The following is a 16,396-nucleotide window of genomic DNA, read 5'->3' on the forward strand; positions in this document are numbered from 1 at the left end:
ATGTCCTGGTTTCTATAGGCTTCTTTGTTCCTAAAGCAGAAGAATCTTCCCAAAAGGCTTTCCCCCTGCTGAGACCAAGGGATGGACACGAGTTTGAGCAAACTCTGAGAGTGGTGAAGGACAGGGAAGCCTAGCATGCCGCGGTCCTTGGAGTCGCAAAGAGTCGGACACGACTGAGCGACTGAACAGCAACAACAACAGGGAGGGGACACGCAATCAGAGGTGGCTCCTGAGGTCTTGCTCCAGCATGAGGGATGTCTGAGTTTGTGCTTCTCGAACTGTAACTCCCAGAGCACTTGCAACAGAAGCACTGGGGTGTTTTGACGAAATGCAGATCCTAAGGCCCAGACCAGGCCCATTGCAGCACCCTCTCTGGGAGCCAGATCCGGACACCGTGATTTTTAGGAGATGACTAGGTGACGCTTACGAACGCCAACTCCGGAGCAGCAGTTCACAGCCCTGGCTGCACAGTAGAGTCACCTGGGGAATCTTAATTTAGAAAATAAATGGATGTCTCAGCCCCGGCCCACACCAGTTAAGGCAGAACTTCAGGGGAATGAGCCCAAGTTTGGGTATAGTGTTAAGCCCTAAGATTCTAATTTGCTGCAGCCAGAGTTAAGAACTGTTAACTTAAAGGCTCAGGAGGGGCCAGGAGCAGCAAAGCATAGTCCAGCCTGGAGGGCCACTCCAGTGGAAGTGCCCGTGTGCAGGGTTTTCTGGGCTTTGTGTCAGTTCAGTGTCTCCCTTACCCAACCCATAAGTGAGATTCAGGAGGAGTTCTGGTTCAAAGAGGTCAAGGCCTATAATTAAACGTGGGAAGCCCTGCCTCCCTGGTGGGAGTCATCAGGGAAAATTGTGGTCCCCGGGTCTCCTGGGGTCAGGAGAGGGGTTTCCCAGGTGGGTTGCAGCACCCCAAGAGGGGCTGAGTGCTAGTGGATGGTGACACCCAAAAGGGAATATTAAAGAGGTTTTATTTCATGACAGAAGAGACCAGAGTTTCCCCAAGGAGGAGAGGTAGGCTATCCTGACACAGGTCACTGATCTGCCTAAGCAGCTGGTTGGGGGATGGGGGATGGGGCGTGGGGAGACCCCGAGAGAGCTGGCTTAGCTTAGGGAGCTGGACATGGCCAGGGCTCCAAGCCAGGCTGGCGTTCCAGAGTCCATGAGGACCAGCTTCAACCTGAACCATGTAACCTGGTGGAAAACCAGTGGCCGGGGCTGTGGGGTGGGGTGGAGGGGGGTTGGAGGGGTTTTAAGGAGAACAAAGGTGAAACCAGAAAGTCAGGGCAGAAGGCCCAATGACCCCAGCTGGCTTTCTGGGGAAGGAGGGTTAGAACCAGGATGGTCAAGAACAGTCAGTCATGCTTCGGCCAAGGAAAACTGGATGGAGCAAACGGCCACCACCTTGAGCCTGTATATACACACACAGCACACTCAAAATGTCCTTTCTTAGAAGGGGATCTTTTGTGCTCCATAAGGTGTTTCCTGAAGGTGTTCAGGTGCAGAGGGATGACAGGAAAGAGAGAAACCAGGCATCCCAGGGTGAGGCCTTTTGAAGAGCGTTCTGGTTCAGCAGCAGCATAAACCTACCCATGCAGGGGAAACAGGCAGTGACAGGAACATGGTGCCAGAGACCACCCTTGGGGGTCACCATTCACCCCCTCAGGCCCTTCCCCAAGCAGCCTCAGAGGGGAACGAGAGTCTCTGGCTAATTTGCTGCCCAAAGATCCCCACCTGCTTACTGGGTACTTCTTTGGGGTTCTCTATTGGAGTAGGTACTACGAGACTGGCAGCATCCGGCCTGGAGTGATAGGGGGCTCAAAGCCTAAGGTGGCCACCCCCAAGGTGGTGGAGAAGATCGGGGACTACAAGCGGCAGAACCCAACCATGTTCGCCTGGGAGATCCGGGACCGGCTCCTGGCTGAGGGTGTGTGTGACAACGACACTGTGCCCAGTGTCAGCTCCATCAACAGGTGAGACGGACACCGCAGCCGGGGACTGGGGTCCCTGGGCTTTGGGGGAATCGTGATGGAGACCTGACTTGAGTGGAACAGAACCTTGGAGGGGGCTGCATGCTGAAAAGTCAGGCTGGAAGTGCCCTGGGCCCAGGGTAGGTACCACACCTCTATAGCATCCCCACTCCCACCTCAACGTGTCCCCCTCCCCAGGGCTGTACTCTCGCAGTTTCCTTCCCCACATACCACATCCTCTTTCATTCAATAAAAGAAACTTCTTGAATCAAGCCTTTCCTGCATGAGACACAAGACCCCTAACCTGGACCTCATTCAAGCATCCACTCATTTGTTTAGTCATTCAGTCACCACCTCAGTCAGTTATTCACTCACTCATTCATTCACACATACTTTACTCATGTGTAGGCCCTAAGGCTGGAGTAGGAAATGGCAACCCACTCTAGTGTTCTTGCCTGGAACTCCCATGGACAGAGGAACATATAGTCCGTCGGGTTGCAGAGTTGGACACAACTGAAATGACTTAGCACACATGTACCCCATGGAGATGCACAAGTCTTGTCTGTGTGGCACTTACAGTCCAGTAGGAAAACAGACACTAACCAAGTCCTAATTGATGTCCACGCAGTTCTAAGTCTGGCTAGGGAGAAAAATATGAGGGTATTGAGCTGGTGTCAGGTGGCTTGGTTTAGGGAGGTTATGAAAAGATGTCCCAAGTAAGAAGTAACAAATAAGAGTTACCTAGGTGAAAGGGGGAGTGAAAGGAGCTTGAGAGAGCATGTGCAAGGGCCCTGTGGCTAATAAGATCTTATACGAGAAGCTGAAAGAGGGAAGTCCCTGGCAGTCCAGTGGTTAAGACTCTGCACTTTCACTTCTGAGGGCCTGAGTTGGATCCCTGGTTGGGAAACTAAGATCCCACAAGCCGCATGGCCAAAAAGAAAAGAAAAGCTGAAAAGAAAGCCAGCAGGTAAAGGGAAGGGGAGAGCACAAGGTAGAATGAGGTGGAGATGTGAATAAAGTCTGTTTGCCCCTCAGAGGCTGGGGGTCATGCTACGTATTCTTACCTCTCACCTATAAGCAGTGGCAAGAACCTTAGCACGAGATGTTAACCATGAGACTGACTTACATTTCAGAAAGTCCAGTCTGGCTGCAATAGAAAGAAAAGATTAGAAAGGGTCAAGAGCAGATACGAGTGGGCCAGTGAGTGACCCTGGAGGTAGAGTTTAGTGGTGGCAGTCAGATGCAGAGAGGGATCAATGCTGAAGAGAGTTAAGAGGTCAAATCTACCAAACCTGATGACGGCTCAATGGAGGAGGGAGGGAGGCAGATACTGAGCCCCACCTGTACTTCTGCCTTGAGTGACCGGTGGGCTAATCATGGAATGGGAACAGTGGGAAGGACCAGGCGTGAGGAGTAAGGTCGTGGGTTTGAGTGTGGACAGGTTGAGTTTGGGGCTTTCCGGATGGCTCAGTGGGTAAAGAATCCACCTGCAATGCAGGAGATTCAAGTTCGATCCCTGCATCAGGAAGATCCCCTGGAGGAGGAAATGGCAACTCACTGTAGTATTCTTGCTTGGAAAATCCCATGGACAGAGGAGCCTGGTGGGCTACAGTCCACGGGGTTGCAAAGAGTCAGTTGCAATTTAGCAACTAAAAGAACAATGAGCTGAGTTTTGGCTGAATGTCTATAGATACTCAAGTGGGATCTCAAAACGGTGGATGGAGCTGGGGCAGCCGGAAGCCCTGTCTCCTTCTGCTATAAGGGCTTTTCTTCTCTTCCTTACAGAATCATCCGGACTAAAGTGCAGCAGCCATTCAACCTTCCCATGGACAGCTGTGTGGCCACCAAGTCCCTGAGCCCAGGACACACGCTGAGTGAGTGCCGAGGGTCCCACAGTCACACTCAGCCCCTTGCATACACACTCCCATCCATGTACACACACAGAGTTGCACACAAACATGTCCACACAGACATACCCATATGTTCGAACTGAGCCCAAACCTGGCTGGAATCCCAGGGAAGATTCTCTGAAATGTTTAGGGCTGGAAACAACACAAGCCAGAACCCTGGCACCAGTGGGCAGGGCCCCTGACTCCTCTGTGGTGGTGTCAGGAGCTCTGAGGGGTGTCAGGCCCACATCCTGACCCTCTGTCTTGCCCCACTGCAGTCCCCAGCTCAGCTGTGACGCCCCCAGAATCTCCACAGTCGGACTCTCTGGGTTCTACTTATTCCATCAATGGGCTCCTGGGGATCGCCCAGCCTGGCAGCGACAGCAAGAGGAAGATGGATGACAGTGAGTGTTGGGGGGACCAGAGGGTAGGTTGGGGGTGCAGGAGGGCAACTGCTAAGACAGGGCTTCTCTGGTGGCTCAGGTGGTAAAAAATCTGCCTGCAATGCAGGAGACATAGGTTTGATCCCTGGGTCAGGAAGATCCCCTGGAGGAGGGCACAGCTACCCACTTCATTATTTTTGCCTGGAGAATCCCATGAACAGAGGAGCCTGGTGGGCTACAATCCATGGTGTCACAAAGAGTCAGACATGACTGAGTGACTAATACTACTACTACTGATGAGACAGAGACCCCCTTAGGCCCAGGACTTTGTGGATTGTTTCTAAGCCACCCGGAAGTCTTGCTCTTCCCTCTTCCCAATTGAGTCTGCTTCCCCACTCTGGCCTGGGCAATGGGTCGACAAGCCCCCTGAAAGCTTTCTCCCTGCCGGGGGATGCCTGCCAGGTGACCAGGACAGCTGCCGGCTGAGCATTGACTCCCAGAGCAGCAGCAGCGGGCCCCGCAAACACCTCCGCACGGACACCTTCAGCCAGCACCACCTCGAGTCGCTTGAATGCCCCTTTGATCGGCAGCACTACCCGGAGGCCTACGCCTCCCCCAGCCACACCAAAGGCGAGCAGGTGAGGGGCCAGCTGGGCACGGGAGGCGAGCAGACAGTTGGGAGGGAGGGAGGAGGGCAGAGCAAGACATGGTCTCTGAAAGCTCCCTAATCAACTGGCAATTCTAGAAGCAACTAGAAGTTGCTTGATGGGCCCAGGGCACATGCTTCCAGCAGCTCCAAGGCCGTCATGGGCATTATTTCACCAGACGCTAGCAGCATCTTCCTGCTCATCCTTCCAGCCCCCTGCCTTCCCTCACTTGTAGCCTCTGAGCTTAGAGCAATGCAACCAACCGTGCCATCCCCCTGCCACAGTGTCTCCCCCAGATAGCAGGGTCAGGTCCTACAGCAATAAAGTCGCAGCTCCAGCCTTTACAGCATGACCTCCACCAGCACCTCCAGCCCCGCCTCACGCCACTCACGCCTCCCCACCCCTGTGCCTGCCATGCTCTCGCTCCTCTTGCTCACACCTCTCTGCCCCGGCACACGGTGTGCCCTCCTCGATGAATGCCTTCCTCCCACTTCTCTGCCTGGAAAAGTACTGCTCGGCTAGTATGACTCAGCTCAAGCCTCACCTGGTCCATGAATTCTTCCCTGCCCCTCAGACACGCTTCATTTTCACTCTCCCAGACTTCTGCATGTCCGGGTGGGAGGGGCCGCCCCCCAGAACTCATGGGGTAGTGTCACTGCCTAGCGGACAGAGATGTCAAGATACAGCACATTTCTTGAGCGCAGGGCAGCATCTCAAGGCATCTTTTTTACCTCCAGCATCTCCCATTGTGCCCCTCTAACAGATGCTTAATAAAGGTAGACTGAGTAAATGCAATGAGAAATGCAGCCTGAGAAATGCAAGCTACAAGCAAAGTTTTATTCCCAGTGTTCGGGACAGGTGAAATGGCTTATCAGGGCTTGGCTTCTATGAAAAACTGGCAGAGATGTCCAAAGTGTCTCCAGGAGCCAAAAAATAACTCTGCACCTCTGTTAATTATCTTCTGTCAACACCACAGTCTCAGTGTCTTCCCCATCCCCTAACCCAACAACATCAATCAGCTGAAGATTTTCTCTACAGCAGTGTCTGCTCATCCCTCTCAGCTCAAGGTGTCATCTAAGCCAGGAGTGAGGCAAGCCCGTGTACCTTTAAGATCTGAGCAGGACAATGGTGACGATGCCAGTCACCGGCTGAACCACTGCCAGTGACCGTCTGGGTGGCTGGGCCCTTGCCAACAACGCAGCTGGGCAGGCAATCTGCGTCAGCGATTTTATCAGCCTGGGCTGTGACAACCAGGAGGGCTTCAGAGAAGGCTGGCCGTCAGCAGACCTGGGGAGAGGGCAGGGCGATCAGCCACGAGTCAGCACATGGCACCCCAGGCCGGGGTTGACTGGGCAGGAGGGGAATGGGGCCACAGGGGTAGGTCTGCAGGGAACCTGCTGTGAGATATGGACCCCACACAGCTCAGTGACCTGGTAGAGAAACCTTGCTGCTGAGACCCACTGGGTTGTGCAGAACCACTCCTGAGCTCCCCTACCCCTCTGAGGGACCTTGCTTGATTATAAGGCGTCCCAAGACCCTACTCCAAACTGGCATACATACATAGGGGATCATGCAAATGGAGAGTCTTGAGCCAGAGGACCCACAGGGCCCATTCAGTCCAGTCTTTCATTTGCCTGGAGAGGACTAGGGCCAAGGAGGGTGGAGAGGGCTGACAGAAGTGAAAGTTTGTGGAGCTCAGACCTCTAGGCCCTGGTTTCATTCAGACTGGTCCACTGTCACCTGTTTTAAATATGGTGCTCCTATGTGAGTTCTTATTTGAAGACTGGAAAAAGAGAACTTAAAAACCATGCAACTACTCTACTCCTTCATCCTACAGTTGAGGAGATGGAGGTTCAGTAATGACCATTACTGATTGAGTGCCTTGCTCAGCCAGTCACTCCCTCCCTCATTCATTCCCCTGCTCGATGTGGAAGGACATGGAGGACCCAGCCTGTGCCTGGGGCTCCTTGCCTTTCCCACAGCTGCCAGTGCTGCCAAAGGAACACCCCAGTGTCCTCTTGCTGGGCAAGGAAAGGGCCTCTGGTCTGGGAAGCTCAGAGAGAAGCACAGTTCCTCACACCTGACCTCAGGATGGGGCAAAAGCATGGCCATCTTTTCTGTAAAATCAACAAAGGGCAAAGCATTCAACATAAACATTTCTGTGGGCTCATTTCTGGTTGCTCTTTTACTACCAGGCACAGTTAGGAGTCTGCAAAGCTCTTGTTCCTCTATTTCACAAGTGCATCAAGGAACAGATTAGCACAATGTGAATATTATGATGACAGAGCCTCAAGAACTGGGCAGCTTGTGACCCTTCACATAACTCTAAAGTAGCTGTTTATTGAATGTTTGTTACTAGGCATTTTGTGCTAGGTGTTTAATGTAGGTATATAAAATCTCCTTTAATCCTTGCATCAGCCCTGTAAAGAAGATCTATTATGCCTGTTACACAGGTGAGAAAACCAAGGCTCAGAGAGGTCAAGGAGACTAAAGCTACTAAGCTGGTGATTGCAGAACAAGAGCTCAAACTTGTCCAAGTCCTGAGGAATTGTGTCCTCTGCACCCCAATTCAAATCCCACCCCAATAAGAAATCCAATCATCCTTGAGATGTTTAAGGCATTTGGGGTAACATTACTGAAATGTCTGATTTATAGGTTTGTTTGTTTTTCACTGAATTGTTAGATTTTGGAGAGCTATAGGATTTTGAGGTGGGGCTTCCCTGGTGGCTTGCTTCCCTTGTGGCTCAGCTGGTAAAGAATCTGCCTGCAATGCGGGAGACCTGGGTTCAATCCCTGGGTTGGGAAGATCCCCTGGAGAAGGGAGCAGCAACTACCCACTCCAGTACTCTGGCCTGGAGGGTCACAAACAGTCAGACACAACTAAGCAACTTTCACCTCCCTGGTGGCTCAGATGACAAAGAATCTGTCTGCAATACAGGAGACTTGGGTTCAATCCCTAGGTCAGGAAGAGCCCCTGGAGAAGGGAAGGGCAACCAACTGCAGTATTCTTGCCTGGAGAATTCCGTGCTGAGAGAGCCTGGTGAGCTACAGTCCATAGGGTCGCAGAATGTTGGACATGACTAACACCACCAGGATTTTGAGGAGGTGTTTTATATCAGATCAACATGTCCACAAAACATTTTAAACTTTTCTTACATTTCCTAGAAATCAGGCATTTTGTTAAATTTCATGAAACCAGGCTCTAAGTAACTCTACCCTGACTAGAAGCAGGAAGCTCCCTCAGAAGGTGTAGAACCAGAGTGCCATTTAGTCAGTAATTGCTGCTACAGGATAATGGTGCCCTTGTGGTCTCCAGAGTTGACTGCAACTTCCATAAGTGCCTGGCATGCAACCAGAAACTGCTGTGGCTCCTTGGAGAACCCAGCTCAAATCGTTGAAAGCGATTGCCTTTAGAGAGCTGTTATATAACCACGGAGCACAAGCCTTGATTTTGGTTTTTGCACACCGGTTCACAGAGCATATTAGTGACATGTGTGATCCACATGTGGGGAGCAGAGGTGTGTGCTGTTTCGTGGCCTGATGGGAGGGTATCATGATGAGGGGTGATGTACCCTTGCCTTTAATTGAACAAGTTCTTCTTGGAAGAAGCATTGGAGGAGATGGCCCACTCATGTCAGGGGAGGCTCAGTGAAGTCTAAAATGAAAACCCCCAGGGGTACTTGATAAAGAATTTTTAAACAAAAGTAACCACAAATATCATCTTCAAGCTTAATGTGCACATTTATGTTTGCTTGGATATGGAGAGAGAGGGAAGAAGTCTACCTATTTTGCTTAGGTGTCAGGTCTGTGCTTTTACTGAAGGAGAGAGCGCAGGGGTCAGGATCAGATGTCCTTGATTTAGACTCCACTTCGTACTCACCTAGGACATTCACCTCTCTGGTCTTCAGGCTCTCAGCATCTCAGACAATATTGCTTGCCTACGTCACAGGGCTGTTGGGAGAAATGGATCAGGATAACACAGGCAATGTCTAATGCCTGCTGTCTTTACATGTAAGATGTGGTCATGATGTTATCCACTGCAGAGCAGTGGTTGAGAACACAGGTCCTGAAGTCAGACCAGGGGAGTGTGACTTCTGTGGGAGTGTGAGAAGTGTCTTGACCAGCTCTGTGCCTCCATTTCCCATCTGGAGAATATTTTAATGAAAGGAGGAAAGCACCCTGAACAGTCCCACGTGCTAACTGCCCCAGCCCTGCATCTTGCCCTCCGTGGGCCCAGACAGGATGAGGAAACCCGGAAGGGGCCCAGCATCCAGCCAGGGTGTGGTCCTTGGAAGGACCCACTCTCTTCTGTGTCTGGCGCTGTTGCCACCAGCCAGCCTTGAATTCCAGAGCTGCCGCGGAGGGCGAGTTCTGCCCCTAGAACTGGGAGAAAAACAGAAGGGCTGTAAGTCAGAGAATAAGAACTGATTAAACAGACTAAGTGGAGTCAAGACTGAGCGAGTGAGCGGGAAGAGGGGACAGAGGAAGCAGGTATTTTCTAGGGGGAGCCGGCTGGCGGGGGTGGGGGGGCTTTAAAGGAGAGCCTGCCGCCCACAGCCTCTGTGCGCTCACTTCTTCTTGTTCCCCAGGGTCTTTACCCGCTGCCCTTGCTCAACAGCGCCCTGGACGACGGGAAGGCCACCCTGACCCCCTCCAATACACCCTTGGGGCGCAACCTCTCGACTCATCAGACCTACCCCGTGGTGGCAGGTACGATGCCCAGAATCTCCTGGGCCATGCGGGAGCCGGCTGGCGGGCAGAGCTGGCTGGTGGAGAGGAGGAAGGTGTTAGGGCCCTGGGCCTGAAGAGGAGAGGGGACTCTGCTGGCCGGTCAGCAGGTGGGTCGAGAGGGTCTCGCCTTCTGTCCTCGGCCCTTTCTCCGCCTGCCCCGCAGCGCGGGGCACACGCGACCTGCGTCTACACTCACAGAGGCACAGCAGGGAGACAGAAGTGCCCTCTCACCTCCTCCCCCAACCTGAGTGACACCGCGTAGCCCCGCCCACTCCCCGCGCCCCGCCTCAGGGAGGAGCCCGCCCGCGCCTCGCCGCCCCGCCCCTCCCGCATCTCATGGCTTGGTTTGTGCATGTTCCCGCCCCATCATCTCACACCCCTCTCTCCTTGTTGTCTCCCTCCCTCCGGCAGATCCTCATTCACCCTTCGCCATAAAGCAGGAAACCCCCGAGGTGTCCAGTTCTAGCTCCACCCCTTCCTCTTTATCTAGCTCCGCCTTTTTGGATCTGCAGCAAGTCGGCTCCGGGGTCCCAGCCGGTGCCTCGGTCCCGCCCTTCAATGCCTTTCCCCATGCTGCCTCCGTGTACGGGCAGTTCACGGGCCAGGCCCTCCTCTCAGGTACGACAGGGAGGTCCCGGGTCTTACAGCCATCGCGGGGGGCGGGAGGGGGAGTCCTCACGGCCGGCCGCCAGTTCCCTACTTTGGGTCTAGCCCCTACTCTCTTCCCGAGTCCTCTCCACCATCATCCTCTTCCCTCATTCCTCCGACCACTTTTGGAGGCGCCAAGATGCGGTCCTCCATGCCTGCAAAGTCAGGCCATGGGAGGGGCAGGCACTCTGGGGGATGCTTGAAAGTGGGGGTGCCTGGTGGATTTCCAAAACCTTGCCCCAAAGCCCCATGAAAGTGCCAGAACCCTAAGACCAGGAGCCAGACTCAGTAAAGCCCCAAACCCTTGGTCTGGGTTAAAAAAAATGCAAAAGAAGAAAAAAAGAAAACTCTGGAGGGAGAAAGGCTTTGGCTTTGGGGGCCAAATTCTGGATCAAATTTCTAAGGATGGAGGGTCAGTCCCAATTGGGTCCCCATAGTGTAACTCTTGTGTCCCTAGCTTAAGTGTCTCTCTTGGAGGACACTCAGGCAGAGTGACTCACCAACTCAAGAGAAGGGGAAGCAGGGACTTTTCATCAAAACCCTCATCCAACTGAAGTCTGGAAGCACCTTAGGGACATTTAGTTCAAATCTCTCCTTACACTGATGGGCAACAGGCCCAGGGAGAAAGACCCAGCCAAAATCCCTGAATAGGAACATGGTGACATGTCAGCCTGCGTGCGCCCTGTGGATCAGATCCCAGCAGAGCTGAATCTCCTGGGCAGAAGGACATTGGCCCGTCCAGGCAAAGTCTGAGCAGTGGCTGAAAAAGTCAGAGGTGTTTGGCTAGGCAGGGAGAAGGGCAGAGGTGGAGTGAGGGAGGGAACAGAGCCCGATAACAGTTTCCAGATATTTGAAAGACGGCCACAGAGATGAGACTATTTCAGAAGTGGGTCCAAGGCATTGAACCAGGACCCAGGGAAGAAACCAGGAGTGGGCCAGCCCTTCTGGACCAGTGGTTTTCAAGCTTGCTGGGTCTCACAACACTCCTGAAATGGAAAGTTTGAAAGAAGCCAGGTATCCAGACCAGACAAATGAAGAGCTGCTCTGTCTGAAGTAGGGGCTCTGCCCAGGGAAAGCCCTTGCACTTGAAAATCACTGCATCATAAGAACCAGACCTCTGTCCACCCAGAGGGACCTCAAGGTCATCTTATTCAAGTCCATTGACCCTTCCTTATAACTGTCTCTACATTTTATGTCTGTCTGGCACCTAGGACGTTTTTTTTCCCCCTCTGTGCATCCCCGTGTCTAATGAAGGAGGACCTCTTTGAGGAGGTGGGCACAGAGGTAGAGGGTTCATAAAGGAAGCCCAGCGTGTGGGCAGAGAGGCAGTGATGAAGCAAGGAGGAAAGTGTTGACTCAGTGCAGAATTTCAAAAGAGGGTGAAGTCAGCGGAGATGGGTCATTTGTTTTGACCAAAGTGATTAAAGAAGAAAAGTCTGTGAGCTGAATGAAGTGATGTCAGCCAGAGAAAATGGGACAGGGTTAGGAGGGGAGAGAGGAGGGGGAGAGTCGGAGAGACTTAAATTCAATGTGTGTGGGGGAGGGGCCCAGTCACTGGGCACCACTGCCTGCCTGTGTATCTGGTGGGCGATGGCCAGGAGGGCTGAGAAGAGGCAGGTAAGGGATGATGGTGTGGGTGAAGCGTGTGGTGTGGGGGAGCAGTTCTTCACTTACTGGGAATTGTGAAGAGGCTGTGCAGGATCAGCCAGAGAGGAGCAAGAAGGACCCCGGGCAGTGGGAAGCAGATATGTCAGAGCACAGACCTGGGCATTGGTGTGAAGTGTGGTTGAAACAGCCCAGTGCAGAGTCCCTACCCTCAAACCCCTCCCCTACTTTCTCCCCTCCCTTAAGGGCTTCACGCACCTCCAGACAACATGTGATCAAATCAGGGGTGATGCTTCCAACTTCTACTAGCTCTTAGTTTAACGGACATGCCCTGTGTCCGTTGTCCATGCAGGACTGGGAGGTCATCCTTGCATGGGGCAAAGCAGCAGGCAGCAGACACGCAGCAGTCATTCAGGCGGGGGGCCCCCAGAGACAGACCCTGGTGAGGCTGATGTGGAGGGTGTGACCCCCGTGAAGGCTGTGGAGCCCAGCCTAAGGGTAGAAGAGGCAGCACAGAGGCAGGGGCTCTGGGAAGAGCAAGCAGGGCCCAGGTTTGGAGAGGCTTGGTCTAGATGGTTACTGAGAGCAGGAAGCAAGTCAAGGCCACAGTCTACAGAACTGGGCCTGCCCTGTGACTCAGCACAGGGGTTCAGGATGGCTAGTGTCCACGCTGAGCCCAGGTGGTGGCCTGGAGCTCCTGAAAGACTGTCCCCTTGCAACATCCAATCAAGATTGAACCTAAATGTCTACCACGTGGCTGAGCCAGAGTGAGCAGACTGGGGAGATGGGGTAGGATGAAACCAGATTAGGAAGGGAGTAATTTGAGACTTCCTTGAAGATCCAGTGATTAGGACTCCACAATTTCACTGCTGTGGGCCCAGGTTCAATCCCTGGTCAGGAAACTAAGACCCCATAAGCCATGGGCACCATGGCCAAAAAAAAAAAAAAGAAGGGAATGATATCAAGAGTCTGGGGGCTGGAAACCTATCCAGGGGAGCAAGAGATTGATTTAGAAGAATAAAAAGAAAGCCAAGACCAAATTAATGCAAGGTAATGATGCTGCAGACAGGGGAGAGGATGAAGGACTAGGTAAATTTTCATTCCATAGTCATCAACTATCTGAATGCCCTCCCCAGCTCTCCTCCTCTGAGTAGCTACCTATGGACTGGACCCTGCCTACCACCTCCCACCAGGTGTTTGCCTGCCTCAGTCTCCACCAGGTCAAGTTCTCCCCAGCACAGTCTCTGCTAATGCGATGTTCAGGATGGTTTTTCTGGGTCTCAGCTTCTCCCTAATTAGCCAAGAAAGAAGAAATCTCAGGGTTTGGGAGACAGGAGGATTGCCCCTAAATTCTCCTCCCAGATGCCCCTGTCTAGGGTCCCAGCACACTGACCGAGAGCAATATTGATGCTGTCCTTGTCCTGTCTTTTCCCCGGCTGACTCCAGCTCAGCTGTTGAGGAAGCCCTGACTTTGGCTTTATCATCAAAGAGTCCGTTACCCGCCTCCATCCTTCTGTGCAAAATTATATTTAATCCTGCCAAAGAGATTTCTGGATTGCCATAAATTCTCCTTGCTATCAGAGCGAGATAAGGAGTTGAAAAGAGGTCACATAGAGGGCGGACATCAAAGGAGCCGATAAATGGTCTGAAATCACCTCTACCCTCAGAATTCCCCCAAGTCCTGGTTTTCTGACGCTGGCCTCTACCGATACGTAGGATATTTACCAGCATTTCTGAGATGCTAGTGTTTTCTTGCAGAACCCGACTTCCCAGTCATTTAATATGCAGCTTTGTCTACATCAGCTTCTTTTCATATATATACATACATGTGTGTATATATAATTTATTTTATTTTGTGCGGCTGTGCGGGATCTGTGTCACTGTGCATGTGATTTCTCTAGTTGGGGAGAGTGGGGACTACTCTCTCTGGCTGTGATTCTGGCTTCTCATTGCGGTGGCTCCTCTTGTGGTGGAGCTGTAGGCACACAGGCTTCAGTAGCTGCAGCTTGCTGGCCCTAGAACATAGGCTCAGTAGTTGTGGTGCACATGCTTAGCTGCTCCAAGGTAAGTGGAATCTTCCCAGACCAGGGATTGAACCCATGTCCCCTGTATTGGCAGGTAAATTCTTATCCACTGGACCACCGAGGAAGTCCTACATCAGCTTCTTAAAAACAGAACTATTTTGAAAATATATTTGAGTGCAGGAGAGATGGAATTACAAACCAAAGATAAACTTATGGTGAAGAGCCTTAAAAATCAAGTCCAGAAAATAGGCTGTGAAGGCATGCCTCCACCTTATGGCTTCTGTAGTTTCATTTCTAAGAAGGTTGTAAAGTTCTTGGCTTTGGGGGAAGAAACCAAATATTTAAGGAATTGAAGCAGAGTCCTGGGGCTTCCCAGGTAGCATTAGTGGTAAAGAATCTGCCTGCAATGCAGGAGACACAGGTTCAAACACTGGGTTGGAAAGATCCCTTGGAGAAAGGAATGGCAACCCTCTCCAGTATTCTTGCCTGGGAAATCCCATGGAGAGAGGAGCCTGGTGGGCTACAGTCCATGGGGTCACAAAGAGTCAGACATGACTGAGCCACTAACACTTTCACTCTTTCCTGGGGACTAACAGAGAAGTTGAGGGTGAAGGGTGTCCTGAAGACAGTCTCAGCTGGCTTTTCAAGGGGGCCAAGTTTCAGGGGAGGAAGCCTCCAGGAGTTGACGCTCCAGCATCTGACTCAGATACCTCTGTCCCACTGGGAGAAAATTAGGTGACTGAGAAGAAATGAAGATTAAAAATCACAGAATACAAGGGAGTAAAGCTGATGAAATTCAATTTCCAAGAGCATTTTAGGGGCTAGTTCTCATGGGATGGGACTGAGGGGGGCAAATGTGACTAAATTAAATTGTGGCTTAAGGAGAGCTTGTGTCCTGGTGCTCTTTCCCCCTGAGCTGTAGAGCTTAAGAAGCAGCAGGACCTGGTGATGGAAAAGGACAAGATGAGAGTAACATGAGAAGAGGAAATGTGGGACCACAGGGAGCCCCAGAGAGCACTAGGCCAATAACAGCTAATAGGTGGTCTGAGAGCCAATACTCACCCCCAACCCCAGTCATAGCAGAGCAGCCTCAGAATCCTTCTCAGCAGTGCAACAGGAAGCCCCCTACCAATCAAGTATTGGTTTAGGTGAACCCAGTGTACAATCTCTCATCTAACTGAGCTCTTCATAAGACAAATGAGAAGATGCAGGCCAGGGAAATTAAATACTGTCCTCCCTGGCCATAATCTAGACCCAGATGTCTGTCTGTCCATCTCTTGGAAGTAGGAAGGGAATAGGAAAGGGAAAAGGCTTCAGGGCTGAATTAGCCATCACCCTCTTCCATCACGCTCCTACTCATGTCCCATCCACCCTCTGTCCTCGATCTGCCCACATGGACTTCATGCCGCTCCTTGCCTCTCGTGGGCTGTAGTACCAGGGGCTTCATCCAAGGGTTGAAGGGGCTGAGTCTGAGTGCTGCTGGTATTGCAGTCTTTTTTGAAGAAAGATCCAATTTCCTACCTGTGTCCCCCTCTCCTCATTATACTGAAGCTCCTCTTCTCTCACCTGTGTTGCCAAGCCCTCGTTGGTTCAGGCCTGTGTCAAGTGAACTGAACGCATCTGTCAAATTCCAGCGGGTTCCACTCTGTTTGGTCCAGCACCAACCACTGCCAGACAGTATGCTCAAAACAAATTAGGAACTTAGGGAGTGGTGTTCATTTTTACCAAAACAGTCACACAGCTTTGAATCATGAACACCGATAACCCTTTCCAATAAGATTTATTCTGTGAGGTTTCCCTTGGCATGTAATAATTTATAGAATGTGTCCATTGCATGAATCAGTGTGCACCTGTGGCATGAAACTTTGACTCTGAATGATGCTGATAACATGATGGTAATAGTAATAAGGTGTGTATGGCTACTTTCTTTTTTTTTTTTCTCATTTTACATGTGAAGAAGCTGAGGCTTGGGGCATGTAGGTGGCTGGTCTGAGGGCACTTGGAAAATTAGTTCTAGAAGCAGAATGAGGACTGAAGTCCTCCGATTTCTGGACTCTTCCCCCTAGAGGAAGGGTGGAAGTCCAGGAGGCCTGGTCTTGTCTGTTGAGCCCCCCAGGCTTGGCTCCAGTACCCCTCCCAGTCTATCCTCCCTTGACTTAGCGCCTAGCCTTGCTAATTTACATTCTTGCTTACTGCTGTATCCCCAAATGCTTCTTAAAGTGCCCAGGATATCAGGATTAATCAATATTTGTCAAATGAATGAATTGTCTTCAAGGAGTCTCTAGAAATAGAGGTAAGGAGGCAGTTACTGCTGTATTGACAACTTACAGGGTTCCGTGAGAGGTACCTTCTCTTCCAGTGTTGGTAGGCACCCCCTAGGGGGTCTGACACAAGAAGGACCCCAGGGGTGGGGGTGGGGGGCTGATGGAGGGAAAATTGGGCGAACAGTGCCGTGGTGGGGTGGACTTGGTAACCTGGTGACAGAGGCTCACAGGGAAT

The 16,396-nt window shown here is 51.8% G+C and overlaps 1 protein-coding gene across 8 annotated transcripts in view; it reads left to right on the plus strand.

The window, feature by feature from the left end:
• Window positions 1-16,396, plus strand: part of PAX8 (paired box 8) — a 65,360-nt gene that overhangs the window by 37,616 nt on the left and 11,348 nt on the right. For 2 of the 8 annotated variants that reach the window (XM_070379470.1, XM_070379471.1), the window contains exons 4-9: window positions 1,773-1,973; window positions 3,756-3,844; window positions 4,138-4,263; window positions 4,705-4,880; window positions 9,479-9,599; window positions 10,032-10,238. In XM_070379470.1, the coding sequence (XP_070235571.1) occupies window positions 1,773-1,973; window positions 3,756-3,844; window positions 4,138-4,263; window positions 4,705-4,880; window positions 9,479-9,599; window positions 10,032-10,238 (920 nt within the window). The remainder of the gene's footprint in view (window positions 1-1,772; window positions 1,974-3,755; window positions 3,845-4,137; window positions 4,264-4,704; window positions 4,881-9,478; window positions 9,600-10,031; window positions 10,239-16,396) is intronic. The other 6 variants (XM_070379472.1, XM_070379476.1, XM_005889993.3 and 3 more) reach the window with 5 other exon arrangements.

This window comes from Bos mutus, chromosome 11 (assembly GCF_027580195.1).
Source record: "Bos mutus isolate GX-2022 chromosome 11, NWIPB_WYAK_1.1, whole genome shotgun sequence".
Classification (NCBI taxonomy): Eukaryota; Metazoa; Chordata; class Mammalia; order Artiodactyla; family Bovidae; genus Bos; species Bos mutus.